Source organism: Gambusia affinis, linkage group LG04, assembly GCF_019740435.1.
Source record: "Gambusia affinis linkage group LG04, SWU_Gaff_1.0, whole genome shotgun sequence".
In the NCBI taxonomy this organism is placed as follows: Eukaryota; Metazoa; Chordata; class Actinopteri; order Cyprinodontiformes; family Poeciliidae; genus Gambusia; species Gambusia affinis.
The window spans coordinates 22,644,293-22,659,233 of record NC_057871.1 but is presented as its reverse complement, the minus strand read 5'-3'; the positions used below and the strand labels follow the sequence as shown (position 1 = coordinate 22,659,233).

The following is a 14,941-nucleotide window of genomic DNA, read 5'->3' as shown; positions in this document are numbered from 1 at the left end:
CTGTCAACTAAAAACTGACACTTCCCTTTTGCTTTCTGCAGTTTTTTCCCCTTCTTCTCCCTCCCGGTCATGTGCACGGTTTCTGTATTTCTTTCTTCTGACTTCGAAACTGCCTCGATTTTGTTGAGCCTCTCTTGAACCTGTGATCTTTTGATGTGTTGAGCCGTGCTTGTTGTTGTGTTTGAGCTTCACATTATCAGTAGCCCTGAGATTGAAGCAGTCACATCCTTTCTTTTTGACCGCTACGCATCTCTGCTACCACAGGTTAGCACTATAACCCACAGTGCAGCTCACCTCTGTCTCCTCAAACATTCAGCCTGAGCTGGTATGTCTGTAAAAACATCTCAGGTTGTCTTGTATGTTGCGAGACGTTGCCAATTGATCGGCAGCCGCCTGCAGTGGATGTAGACGTGTTGCAAAAGACCAAAATTAATGATGCAACTTGTCCTCCGTCTTTGGATTTCTACATGTGATTACCGTCATTGTCTTGTTGAGGAATTGCTTCATTTACTCTTCTGCTCTCTTCCTTTTTTTTTTTTTTTTGTCCCAATCACAGTTTTACATGTGATTCATGTTGATGTTACGGCGTGGCCCAGTCAAAGTCCAGAACTAAATCCAACTGAAGATCTGTGACACGACTTGACAACTTATTTTTGCCCGTATCTAAATATGCAAATGCAAACAGACTTTTCACATATAAATTTCATGCGAAATTAACAAAAATTACAAGAATAATATTCTTGTTATCATTAGCTGTATGCTAGTTTTGGATTATTTGAGCTGTATAATTACTGTAAAGTTTATCATGTGACTCGTGGGTCTGAATACCTTTTCAAGGCACTGAGTTCACTTCAACGAGATTTAATCTCTCCCTCTGCTAACTTCCTCTTCTTGTGCTCAGTATGTGTGAGCTGAAAAGATTCTTGAGCATTTTCACAACGTTGATGCGAAATTAATTTTTTTTACGTTCACTATAACCTATATTTAAGCTAACCTTTTCTCTAGACCTTGTAAGTTTCTCTCTCTCTCTCTGTTTCTCTGTCATTGGAGGGAACAGTTTGACAAGACAAACTCCATACGGAGAAACCTCACTATTCACTCTGACTTACTTTCTACCCACACACTGTAACCTCTCACACAAGCGAGACACGTACACTGTCTGCCTGGTGCAGATGAAGATGCAGAGAGGACTGACGGAAGTCGACATGCCGACCAAATTTGGGGCCCTGCCTACAGCGCCTGCGGCTTCTGCCTGTCGAGTGGAGGGACAGTAAGAACTAGAAATGCCCAGAGACACATTAGGTCTCCAGGGGGTTAACCTTACTGATGGCTCAAAACAAGAACGCTAACGTTGGAGGATAGCGGTTTCACACCATTCTTTGCTAAGACTCAAATAATGTTGAGCTGGAAGTTTCCTTCCACTCATCATGGCCGTGAATGGCTTGCTCGTTTTGGGTTTCGAACGTCTTATTTGAGCCGAGGTGTTCCGATTACAGAACATCCAAAGTCCAACCATGTTTCTAAAGAACAACCGGGCACACGAGCTTGGGTTGGTTGGTTCTAGATTTTGTACTCATCGACAAAGGGTTAAAACTTCAAATTTGCCTGTATTGGTAGAGAGCTTCATCAAGTCCAGAGGACTCCAAAGCTCTTTACGCCACAGTCATTCAATCACTATTTCACACACACACACACACACACACACACACACACGCACACACACACACACACACACATACACATTCACGTGTAAGCTGCAACTATTAGCGTGTTATTTTGCCCATTAGTGGGCAAAATATGTATTGGACACATCACAATTTTACATTTTAAATATATTTCTAAATATGCCATTGGCTGGACATTTTCACCAGGCGTTCTGATCTAAATTACAAATTTTCAGACTATTGTTAGAATGTCATGACCAATTCTGGTTCAGCAATGAAATCCTTACTCATAGAAATACATTTTGTCATTAAGATGGACACTAAAATTAGACTTACTGTAAGAAATATAAGTGTAAATGCTTTATTAAGTAGCCGTAGGGGAACTAGTTCATCCTGACATACAGGTATCACCATGAGGTCATTCTACCTCACATATTAATGACATTTACTTTGAAATCTACAAATGTCGACTTTACCACACAACGTTTTCCTCCGCACCAAAACAAATTCCCCACCATCAACATCAACATGGTCTGTTCTTACTTTTTCGTGGTGACTCTTTGAAGAAGTGGCAACCTGCTTACTTCCTCTTGGTTCAAAAACAGACACTTGTTTTCACAGTTAGTGGCATACGGTGATGTCATGGACCAGTGATAGAGTGTCAACTTGTTCAGGATGTGTGCCCACCTCTACACGACTGATGTGACCCTGAACAGGACACAATGCGTAGAAAAGAAGGGGAGTGGAGGATTTATACTGATTAAATAGCAATTCACAACAACCTCCCCAGCCCCAGCAAAATAAATCAAAGCAGCAATGTATACTTTCATAAACAAACTTTATTTGACAGGGTGTGCGCAGGACTGACATGACGCTGTCATAAAAATGACATAATACCTGTCATAAACATGAAGGAGTCTTTATGGACGTCTATGACGTTGAAGTGTCATTTGGTAAATAGTGACACTTTAATGCAAAGTTGCTTTAAAAGTAGCATTGAACGTCCATTAAAAATGCCAACTTTGCTTTAAGGTGTCAATATTTACAAAACAACGCAAAGCTGGCACTTTTAATGGACGTTAATGCTACTTTTAAAGGAACTTTGCATTAAAAGTGTCATTATTTATCGAATGACACGTCATGACAACAGTCTTAACCGTTCATAAAGACTCCTTCGTGTTTATGACAGATGTTATGTCATGTTTATTACAGCGTCATGTCAGTCTTATGCACACCCCATCAAAAATCGTTTTACCAAACGGTTCCAAAATTATGAGTCTCAAACCATTTAACCCAGTGGTTTCTTCCCCGCCCTCTCACATCCAGCTAAATAACATTTCCTATTTCTAAAAGACAAATTCCCCAGGTGATTTCATCTACCTTAGTTCCCCATTTGACAACATTTCTACCCTTTTTAAATTGCTGCTCTCTGACAATGATTTGTGTTGTTTGCATTAAGGTCAGATACATATTTGTTTGGTTTGTGGTTAGTGTTGCGTATAAAAAAAAAATCTCTGTTCCTGAAGGTTTGAAGAAGTTGTTATTGTTTTATATTTCTTTATCAGTTTAATCATCAGTATGAGGTGAGTGACTGGTATTTCAAGAACCACACAGCCGCAAGAAATAATTACTACAAACCTGCTTTGATATTTTTCAACAGAGGAACGTTGATGTCAGATGCAGTACTAAAATCAGCCTTCCTGTTTTATCTTTTCCTGTTAAGATATTTTTGTTTGTTTAGTATTAAGTGATAGCTGAGTGAAAAAGAATATATGTAAGGTAAAAGTCAGTTTTTACCTCCCATATATATATATATATATATATATATATATATATATATATATATATATATATATATATATATATATATATATATATATATATATATATATATATATATATATATATATATATATATATATATATATATATATATATATATATATATATATATATATATATATATATATATATATATATATATATATATATATATATATATATATATATATATATATATATTAGTTATTTATTAAAACCTTCACTACCACCAATGTTTTTCCTTCATCGCTGATGAAGGAAAAAAAACAACACACACACCCTTAGCATTTCTCAACATTATCATAACAGCAGTTAACACTTTAGCTTGTTCTTCAGCTTGTCTCCAATGCAAATCTCTCCATCTATTTTATAGTTGAAAGCTGAAAAAGATTCTTGTCTGAAACTTTAAATAAAACATATAGTTTTAGACATGTAGACATATAGTTCATACAATATAAATAAGCACATTGTTATGTTATGACAGTATACTTATTTATATCATATGACTGTGATCTGTTGTGCAAACTTCTAAAAGACATTGTCAGAACAGTATATTTCTAGTAAAGACATTTTACATTCAGAAATGCCATCAATTGCTCCATTTGTATGTTCAAAAGCTCAGTTTGCTGTAGTCAGGAAGACACATTAATTTGGAATAATTTTTGGCCAATATTGTCTCTGCAGCAGATATACCTGTCAATGTCCCCCTCCAGTCTAAATAAAGCACAGTATATAGGATATACTGTCTGGGTCATGAATAAAAATCTGAATCTGAAGCTTCCCATGCTCCTCTAATTGAGTAATTTGAAATGAGGTCTCCTTGATCACTTCTGGCTTATTCTTCCTCCTTTACTGAACCTTGCGTTTTAAGTTCCTGTCCACGTCAATGGCAGCAAAATCTCACCATGACTCACAATGAAATCATGATCAGTTCCAATAGAAGATATGTTTTCTCAGTAGCTTATCCTTACCGTCATCGACTTTATTGTTACAAGGTAAGCACATTGTATGTATTAGCAAAAAAACCAACCAAACAAAAAAAAAACCAGTATTACGTTATAACATGAAAACTTTATTGTTAAAACAATATACATTTTTGCGTTTGTACAATGTATTATAATTATATGTCCTTACATTCATACAATATAAATATAAAAGTGGAAGAACACAAAATGTTTATGTGATAAAATATATTAAGTAATGATATGTTTTATAAAAGTATTTTTTTGTTAGTCTAAGGCGCCAGCTCTACACTTCCGCACGATTCCCATCACTCTCCCTTTTAGACGTCGGGTTGCTCTGATTGGTTAAGGGCTGCTACTCTTTCTCTTGTGATTGGTCGCAACCTCTGCCTTTGTCAGCGGGCATCTGTCCAATCAGAACGTCGCAAAGTTGTTCTGCGGAAGACGGATGCGAGGAAGATGTTTGTAGTCAGATAGCCAAGCGTTTGAGCAAATTTTCACCGTCATGGAGGTTCTCCGGGGCAGAATGAGCTGCAGGGAAGGACTGCTTGGCCTGACTGTAGCCTTCCTGTGCTGCGTGGGCTCCGTGCGGTGTTTTGGGCAGAGCCAAGACAGCGAGTTTACATTTCTACTTCCAGCCGGAAGATCCGAGTGTTTCTATCAAACGGCAATAAAGAACGGTACGATGGAGGTCGAATACCAGGTAAATGCTCGGTGGTCAGTGAACACAGTCACTCATTGTTCTCACAAACAGCTACATACACATCTTTAAGGATTTGACACTAAAACCCACTAGTTGAATTAAAGCTTTGTCAATTTTCAGAAGCTGTAATGTGATTATAATATTAAAAATCGCCATTTATCAAACATAATATGTATAATTTTTCTCCGATGTGGACTGTACCACTTACAAAGTGTGTATTGTATATATAGCATAGTGTGTATAGCAGGTAAATTCATAGAAGTAATAGTTTTAAATTCACAAGACGACGAGGGAATTACATAATTATTGCATCCACGCCTATATTCTATAACATGCTAAGCTAAAAGTATACATTGTCGTGGTTGTTGCCCCAAAATAGTGGAATTTTGGATGCATTTAATTTATGCATTTAATTTGGATGCATTTAATGAATAGATAATAAATAAATGAATAAATAATTACCAGAATTTCCAAGCACAAATCAGAACCTCTCAGTGGTAAATTGTTAAATTCATTAGAGCATTAATAAAAAATAAATTTAAAAAAAGTTTTAATTTGTGTGAAAGTCCCAATGATTTCTATTATCCAGGACTCTAAACAAAGTTGTTAAACTATTGGATACATGTACAGTTACTCGTTTATGTAAAAAGAGCACACATTTCTGTTTTGCATAATCCAAAACTTCTCGTTTCAAAAATCAGGCCACAAAAGGAAATTATGGATTTTTACTACCAAATATGTAGAAAACTCACAACTGCTCAATACTGTCAGCTTTCCTGCCGTGACAAATATGTCCAATGTTGAAACAGTTTTGGCTCCACGGCAGCCAGATCTGAGAGGGAGGCGTAAATTACAACCACACCTCATTCGTGAACTCATCACCACATAAATAGGAAGTTGCTCCTCAAACTGTGTATTTGCTGAGCGTGGACCTCTTCACGTCATTGTTCTCACCATAGAAAGAGGAACTTGAAAATATTTCTCTCAAGCATTTATTTCTCATTTTATTATGTAGTGGTCATTATATCGCAGTGCTTTTCAGTGCAAGTCCTTCTTTTGGTGTATGTAGCACTGATTCAATGCAACTGACATCTCAAAGCACTGTACAATATTACAGTCAAACCATACAGTCAGACCAGTTACAGTCCAAATAATAATAATGCAATATGGTCAAATTCAGTTGATTATTTATTGGCGGTTGGTGAAAGAAAGGTATGTTTTAAGCATAATCCTGTAAATAAACAGAGTGTCTACCTCCCAGACTTAAACTGGGAGCTGGTTCCAGATGACTAAAGATCAGCCGCCCATTTCACCCACAGAATACCATTTTTTTTTGCGTTTTCTTGTCACCCCGATGTTTGTTCAGTCAATCTTCACTTTTGCAACAACGGCTCTAAGAGATGGATGCCAGAAAGAAGCAGGGAGAAACTAAACCCCAAGAATAAATTAATTGGTTTCACTGTGGGAGTTTGAAGATGTGCTGAAATGCACACTGAATGCAAAAGGACAGGGACTCGTGTAAAACCCTTGCAGAAGATAACTTTACATCTTCTGTAAAAGATATAATAATTTTATTGAGTTTTACATTTTCCACACTGCCAAAACACAAACTGTTACAAAGTATTTTTAGCCTAGTTTCTATGAGACCAAACAAACTAACAACTAACCTTTCAGCAAGATATAGGAGATTGTTTGTAAGTAATTTTTTTTTTTAATATTGATTAAACTGGCAGATTATTTCACTTATAACAAGACATTTTTCCCATGTTCTAAGTGAAATTATCTGTCAGTGGAACTAAAACTTTTTCATCAAGATTAAGAAACTGTTGACTTAAAACAAGTTCATATATCTTGCTGAAAAGTGACTTGTAAATTATTTCAAGTGTGCTAAGAAAAGAAACAGAATACTCTGTGAGCTTTTGCGTTTTTGCAGCGTGCCATCCGTGAATCGTTTAAAATTGCCACTGAGTTTGTGAATTTACATTTTCAAGAGCACATTCCTGTTGCTTTAGGGTGAATAAAACAATAAAACAAAAAAACAGTCATCCTACTCCACGGACGGTTGGTCCGTAACGCCGTGTTCGACCTTTCTGCCAGTAGTTGACATTGTCTGTTTGCTCAGTACGTAGATCAGCCAATGGTTTGTTGAGCGCACGTTCAAGAGTGAAGGAGGGCGTGGCCGCGCCTTTCACTGTTTGGGCATTTAGGGAAATGGTTAACAGATGCAGTTGAAAGCGTAATTTCTAAATCAGATTGTGAAACAAAGATAAAAATTTGTCCCCATTTGCCTCTTTTGACTGTGTGATCTGCCAGGTGATAGCAGGAGCAGGAATGGACGTCGACTTCACCATCGTCTCCCCTAAAGGCGCCCGCCTGATTATCGAGAATCGCCGTTCCGACGGAGTCCACGTGTAAGCAGCTTTGAATCCTCCAACAAGTTTCACATCACCAGCTTTTACCGTTTTACCGTCTGTTTTTTTTTTTCTCTTTGTTTGTTTGTTTTTGTTGTTGTTTTTTAAACCTGTTTGTCTCCGTTGTCGCAGGGTGGAGCCCATGGAGGAGGGAGACTACGAGATCTGTTTCGACAACGGCTTCAGCCGCTTCTCGGAGAAGATGGTGTTCTTTGAGATCATCATCGAGGGACAAGGAGGGGACGTGGGAGGAGACGACGAGTTCCCGGGTGTGGAGGAGCCCGACGGGAGCCTGCTGGAGTACAAGCTGGATGACATCAGGGTGAGGGAGGAACAGCAGAAGAAGGCCTAGCGTCTCAAATTGCGATGCACGCAACGTGACAGGATGCCAAGAAACAAGACAGTAACAACGTCAATCCTGTAAAATTGAACTAAACAGCATATGATTTATTCCGAAACCATCGTGAAGGGATAGAAAATACTGACCCACCGATAAAGAAGACGTCTTGTCTGTCGTCAATGAGGCACAAGTACAGCTCAGACTCAGAACTTTCAGCTTAAAAGAAAATCTTTTATAGGTAGAATGAAATCATTTCTGTTTTGTCTCGATAGTGCCGCAGTATAGCTAGTTGAAAACAAAATGATAATTAAAACTATTTATAGTCTTGGACACGTCGCACTGCGGCGGAGGGAAACTACTGGAGCAGCTCCCATTTTCTTTAGCAGCTGCTAGCTAGCTAGCGATTAATGCTACGTGAGTGAACCTTTAGCTGGTGTGGCTCCAGAATGGTCTGGTGTCTATTTAGACTTGTAATTATCAGCTCGATGCTGCAAACTTTGAGACTAGGAGCCTTATACAAAGCAGTGTGACTGCATATCCTTAAAAAGTCTTAAAAACACTAAACTCTTGTAATCCTGGCCTCAAAATGTCCTAAACTCATTAAAAAACATGAGTTGGTCTTAAATGCATTAATCACAGGTCTTTAATTTTGTTGTGGTAGGATTAGTTAACGCTCTGTAGAGATCCTTTTCAGATTTCCGTTTTCACGCAGGGCTGCACTGTTGGACCACAGTTTGAGTCACGCACACATATCTTCACTGAATTGTGTGACCCCAAGGGTTAACTGGTTGCTAATATGCGCTTGCTAGCGCATATTAGCTTCTTTTTTTTTCTTCTTTTTTTTTTACATCCGTAGCGGATAAGTGCAGATTTATTTCCAGTTCATCTTTGTCGTTGTCTCACTTCTGTTGCTGTAGTAATTGTAAAATAATTGAATGACTTCCACTACCAAACGTAACGCAAAAACATTGATGCTGATCTTCATCCGTTAACTCATGAATTTTACATAAAAAATGCAGATTTTTCTCCGTTATTTATGTGCAGTAGAAGGTGGCAAGAGTGAACTTTTTCTGAGTGTTTTTTTCCTTTTTAGTTCAGACATTTAAATCGTTTTGAATTATATATAACTTTTTTTGTTACAGTGTATTCTTTTAGATAGGGAAGATTATAGTTCTGTCATATCCTCCTCTCTTATTTGATAATGTCATAAACAGTAGGTCAAACTTGTTAAAGGTGGAAAAGGCTATTAAATGATTGGTTTTTGCTCTCATTTCCTCACAGATTTTCTCTATTTGACCTTTTTCAGTATAGATTTGTGGAAGTGACGTGTAGAAAAGGCATCAATTTAAACATTGTGGCCCCCTTATTAGCAGCACCGTTTACTGGTAGTAGTTCCCAGCTGAAAAGGGCAGTTGTTTTTTTTTGTTATTTAAAAATGGAAATAATACGTGCCTGATGAATTGTTCCTTTGTCAGGAGAAGGAACGTGTTTGGCTCGTGAGCCGCAGAAAGCCTGAGGAAGTGGGAAATTTAGAAAGACGGACCAACGCAAAGTTGGTTTTTGGTGTTTACGTGAGACCTGCTGACATTTAGGAAAATGTGTCCTTGTGGCCTTCTGGATGTGGTTCGATGGGACCCAGTTTATGCTGAACTATTGTATGTAATCTTTAGCTAATGGGAACACGTCTCAGTGGCTGACAAGTTTAGGTAGGAAATAACCCCTGATCTCAAAGGCATGCTTAGAATGCCTTAAAAAGTTACTGATGCTTGACCTGCTAAAAATATGACTAATATTAGTCATTTCTAAAGAGGATGTATGTTTGGACTTTGAGTTTATGTACTTAGAAATGTGTGAGCAGAGCAACTTGTTTGGGGAAGCCCCTCCAGGGGTTAGTGATGTGACTTGGCATCTCTTGTTTAAGGTCACGTTTTAGGTCTATATATAAATACGAATGTATAAATATTTATTTATATGTCTACTGAAGCAGACATATAAAAGAAAAAGAAAAAACATTGATAAAATAAAATTTCATTGCATGAAAATACAAAACTATACAAAAGCATAAAATCAAATCTCATCAGTTGTCTTAAAGAAAACAAGCAGAGTCTGGCTTAAATTTGAGTATCTAAAATTAAGGCCTTAAAAGCCTTAGTTTCCATAAGTGATTTGGCCTTTAATATGTTTATCACAGGTCTTAAATTTTATCATAACATGATTGTTTAATCTTGTATATCCTATTTGTTTTGTTTCTTTTCGTTGCGGGACTTTTCTGTTTGAGTCGCACTCTGTGATATCTTCATTGCGTTTTTGTCCGAGTCGAGATGATGGAGGCCACCGCTAACTCACCGCTAATACACCCTTGGTTGCTTGCTAGCTTTTTAATACCAACTTTATCGCCTTCGCCACTTGGCGTGATCAAAGTTTAGACATTTCCGTTAAGATATGGGTCTTAAATTGCGTTCACTGTGGTCTTAAAAAGTCTTAAATTTGCGTCTGTGAAACCTGCAGAAACTTCAGCACCAGGAGACGAGATGTAGTTATTCCTTTTTGTTTGGCATTGGTTTGTGTGACTTGAACGCCGTCGCTCTCTGCTTGGTTCCCCCTCAGGAGACCATGGACTCTCTGCACAAACGCTTGGAGCGCAGCCGGCAGATGCAGACGGTCTTACGGGCCTTCGAGGCGCGGGACCGAAACCTCCTGGAGGACAACCTGTGGAGGGTCTCGTTCTGGTCGTGTGCCAGTGTGCTGGTGATGCTGTGTGTGGCCGTAACCCAGGTGACCGCGACACGACTCGTTCATTCACCGCATTTTAACCAGACGTTACAGAGTATGACGCGCGTTCATCCTCCTTCATCCGATTTCACTGGTTTTGTAAATTTAAGTGACGGTCAGTGTGATTTGACGTTTACGTATTTTATTCCACTTTATTAGCAGTAATGTGAAGTGTGGATTTTATTTAGGATATTTTAAATATCTTCCAGTACCAGTGTTAGGTGTTCTTTTCAAAATTAAACTTTATTTATTGGTCTCAGATGGAGCAAATTTGCATTATTACGCAATAATCAATGTAATACCTAAAAATACTCTCAAAACAACAGCAATAAAGTATATGGCAGTCGTTATATATATATATATATATATATATATATATATATATATATATAAATGAAAGAATAAAATAAAAATTGGATCATTTATTTGTAACTACAGCCAGTAGTGCATCTATTTAGGACTGACCTGAATAAATATGCATTTAACTAAAACATTTATATTTGAATTTACTGACGTCATTTTGTACGGATCCATTTTTTTTTTTTTTTCCTCCAAGAATCTCCTGCATTTACGAACCAGTAAAGGGAAGGCAGATGCGTGTTCACTGACTCCTGTGCTCGTTGTCTTTCCGCAGGTGTACACCGTTCGCAAACTGTTTGACGACAAGCGGAGAGTCTACACATAGAGGAAGCACGCCAGACAGACGAGTAAACAGACTGTGAGCAATAATGAAGTTTCATTAAATCACAAAGTGTAACCAGAAGGTGGAGAGGTATGACAGTGGGGAAGTTGAAATTCATTTCGTTTATTGCCTTTAATGCCACGTCGGGCCGGTAAGGAAATGCGCGTCCATGCAGTCCTGCGCCTCTGACACGGGGCGAAGGGGTTGGGATTTTTCGGTAGACGGTTCGCCTGGCTGGTTCAGAGGATAATAACGTGCAATAGTGCCGACTCTGCAGTCACGTTGGTTTTAGCCGATTCTGGTGTTTTTCTTTTAAGGGTCCTGTTTAAACGAGTCACTTTTTTTGTTTTGTCTTTTGACGCCTGTGGGAAGGAGGGAAACTTTCACAAACTGACTGCCGTCGGCGTCGCACGTCTGAGCGACGTGAACACTCCGACTGTGTTTGTGTTTTAAACTTCAATCATGTGTTTTTTCTTCCAGATGACAAAAGTGTCCTTTTATTTCATGCAGACACATTTTATGTTTACATGTTCTGTAAGATGTAATGAATCAGCTTTTGGTGAAAGACGTTCATGACAATAAAAGCATCGTTTTACACTGAAAGAACGCAGAACTGAGCGTTTTGTTTTTTTTGCTTTTCGCCGTGTGAAAGTTGGTATGAAAACCTTTAAAGTGTTCTGAACGGGGAGCTCAGTGAATGGTTAAGTGACACAAAAATATTAACAGACTATCCAGTTTGGTTTAAGTTTGTGACTTGATTTGATCAGTTGTTCAATCTTTAAATTGTGGACCAGAAACTGGATCGGTTCTCAGGTTCTCTCAGATGTCACTGGAGTTGGGAGGATTCTGTTCTGAAAACGTTCTGAATATTAATAATTCGTGGTAATTATCACTATGAATGATTAATATTCTAATTCCTATAAGCAACCTGATAATAGAGGGGTTTTTTATGCATTAAAACACATTCAAAGTTGACCATTTTAATAGACTTTTTTTTTAATTCAACTTTGCATTTAAAGTGTCATTATTTACCAAATGGGCTGCACAGTGGCGCAGTTAGTAGAGCTGTTGCCTTGCAGCAAGAAGGTCCTGGGTTCGATTCCCGGCCCGGGGTCTTTCTGCATGGAGTTTGCATGTTCTCCCTGTGCATGGTGGGTTCTCTCCGGGTTCTCCGGCTTCCTCCCACAGTCCAAAAACATGACTGTCAGGTTAATTGGTCTCTCTAAATTCTCCCTAGGTGTGAGTGTGTGTGAATGGTTGTTTGTCTTGTATGTCTCTGTGTTGCCCTGCGACAGACTGGCGACCTGTCCAGGGTGAACCCCGCCTCTCGCCCGGAACGTAGCTGGAGAGGAACCAGCAACCCTCCTGACCCCATTAGGGACAAAGGTGAACAGAAAATGGATGGATGGATGAATATTTACCAAATAATGCCAAGTTGGCACTTTTAATGGACTTTTAACACAAATTTTGTTGCAGTTTTGCATTAAAAGTGTCATTATTTACCAAATGACACTTAATGACAGCAGTCGTAAATATTCGTGAAGACTCCTTCATGTTGATGACGGGCGTTATGTCACCTTTATGTCGTCACCCCGTCAAATAAAGTCACTCTCTACAGAGTTGAACCGCAGTTCCTCACGAAGAGAATCTACAGACATGAAGTCAAATTCCTTCCTTAAGGATTGAGAATGAATTTAATAACTTCAGTGTTTCATATATACAGTGGTGTGAAAAAGTGTTTGCGCCCTTCCTCATTTCCTGTTTTTTTGCATGTTTGTCACACTTAACATCAAACCAATTTAAAAAATAGTCAAGGACAACACAAGTAAACACAAAATGCAATTTGTAAATGAAGGTCTTCATTATTAAAGGTGAAAAAAATCCAAACCATCATGGCCCTGTGTGAAAAAGTGATTGCCCCCCTACACCTAATAACTGGTTGGGCCACCGTTAGCAGCAACAACTGCAACCAAGCGTTTGCAATAACTTGCAATGACTCTTTTACAGCGTTCTGGAGGAATTTTGGCCCACTTATCTTTGCAGAATTGTTCTAATTCAGTTACATTACAGGGTTTTCGAGCATGAACGGCCTTTTTAAGGTCATACCACAACATCTCAATAGGATTCAGGTCAGGACTTTGGCTAGGCCACTCCAAAGTCTTCATTTTGTTTTTCTTCAGCCATTCAGTGGTGGACTTGCTGGTGTGTCTAGGATCATTGTCCTGCTGCAGAACCCAAGTTCGTTTCAGCTTGAGTTCACGAACAGATGGTCGGACATTCTCCTCCAGGATCTTTTGGTAGACAGCAGAATTCATAGTTCCATTTATCACAGCAGGTCTTCCAGGTCCTGACGCAGCAAAACAGCCCCAGACCATCACACTACCACCACCATATTTTACTGTTGGTATAATGTTCTTTTTCTGAAATGCAGTGTTCCTTTTACGCCAGACGTAATGGGACACACACCTTCCAAAGAGTTCCACTTTTGTCTCATCGGTCCACAGAACATTTTCCCAAAAGACTTGGGGATCATCAAGATGTGTTTTGGAAAAATTGAGACGAGCTTTAATGTTGTTTTTGCTCAGCAGTGGTTTTCTTCTTGGAACTCTGCCATGCAGGCCATTTTTGCCCAGTTGTTTTCTGATGGTGGAGGCCAGGACCCTGACCTTACCTGAGGCAAGTGAGGCCTGCAGTTCTTTGGACGTTGTTGTGGGATCTTTTGTGACCTCTTGGATGAGTCGTCGCTGCGCTCTTGGGGTAATTTTGGGCGGCCGGCCACTCCTGGGAAGGTTCACCACTGTTCCATGTCTTCGCCATTTGTGGATAATGGCTCTCACTGTGGTTCGCTGGATTCCCAAAGCTTTGGAAATGGCTTTATAACCCTTTCCAGACTGGTAGATCTTAATTACTGTCTTTCTCAATTGTTCCTGAATTTCTTTCAATCTCGGCATGATGTGTAGCTTTTAAGGATCTTTTGGTGGACTTTACTGTGTCAGGCAGCTCTTATTTAAGTAATGTCTTGATTGAAAACAGGTGTGGGTGTGGCTAGAGAAATTGAACTCGGGTGTTAAAAACCACAGTTATAGTCTATTTTAACGAGGGGGGCAATCACTTTTTCACACAGGGCCATGATGGTTTGGATTTCTTTTCTCCTTTAATAATGAAGACCTTCATTTACAAATTGCATTTTGTGTTTACTTGTGTTGTCCTTGACTATTTTTTAAATTGGGTTGATGTTAAGAAAGAAACACTTAAGTGTGACAAACATGCAAAAAAAAAAAAACAGGAAATGAGGAAGTTATTTTCACAAATGTTTTGGAGCTTTTGTGCGTAAATCCCCATCTAAACATCTTATTTGCATCGCCTGAATATTTCCCCAGGCTGTCTCGAAGTTCTGCAGAAACCTAAATCTTTGATCAGGTGTTGTTCGAGCTGGAAAGCATCTAAAAAAAAAAAAAAGGAGCAACACAAATCCTCTTGGGGGCTGTAATTACCAACTACATTTATGACTTTACAGTCTTAAAGTTACAACTTTACGACTGTAGCTTTATGGCAGTCATAGTCATAAAGTTGTCACTACCAAATA

General features: G+C 38.7%; 1 protein-coding gene across 1 annotated transcript; it reads left to right on the top strand.

The window, feature by feature from the left end:
* The first annotated feature begins 4,840 nt into the window (after positions 1-4,840).
* Positions 4,841-11,958, top strand: tmed1b (transmembrane p24 trafficking protein 1b). Its single transcript, XM_044114476.1, has 5 exons — positions 4,841-5,150; positions 7,464-7,561; positions 7,694-7,883; positions 10,509-10,676; positions 11,308-11,958. The coding sequence occupies exons 1-5, from the start codon at positions 4,953-4,955 to the stop codon at positions 11,356-11,358; spliced, it is 705 nt and encodes a 234-aa protein (XP_043970411.1). The 5' UTR covers positions 4,841-4,952; the 3' UTR covers positions 11,359-11,958.
* The last annotated feature ends 2,983 nt before the right edge of the window (positions 11,959-14,941 follow it).

Coding starts and splice junctions, on each gene's coding strand:
- tmed1b (XM_044114476.1), top strand. CDS start 4,953: ATGGAGGTTCTCCGGGGCAGAATGAGCTGCAGGGAAGGACTGCTTGGC. Junction 5,151..7,463: donor CGATGGAGGTCGAATACCAG/GTAAATGCTCGG, acceptor GTGATCTGCCAG/GTGATAGCAGGAGCAGGAAT. Junction 7,884..10,508: donor ACAAGCTGGATGACATCAGG/GTGAGGGAGGAA, acceptor GTTCCCCCTCAG/GAGACCATGGACTCTCTGCA.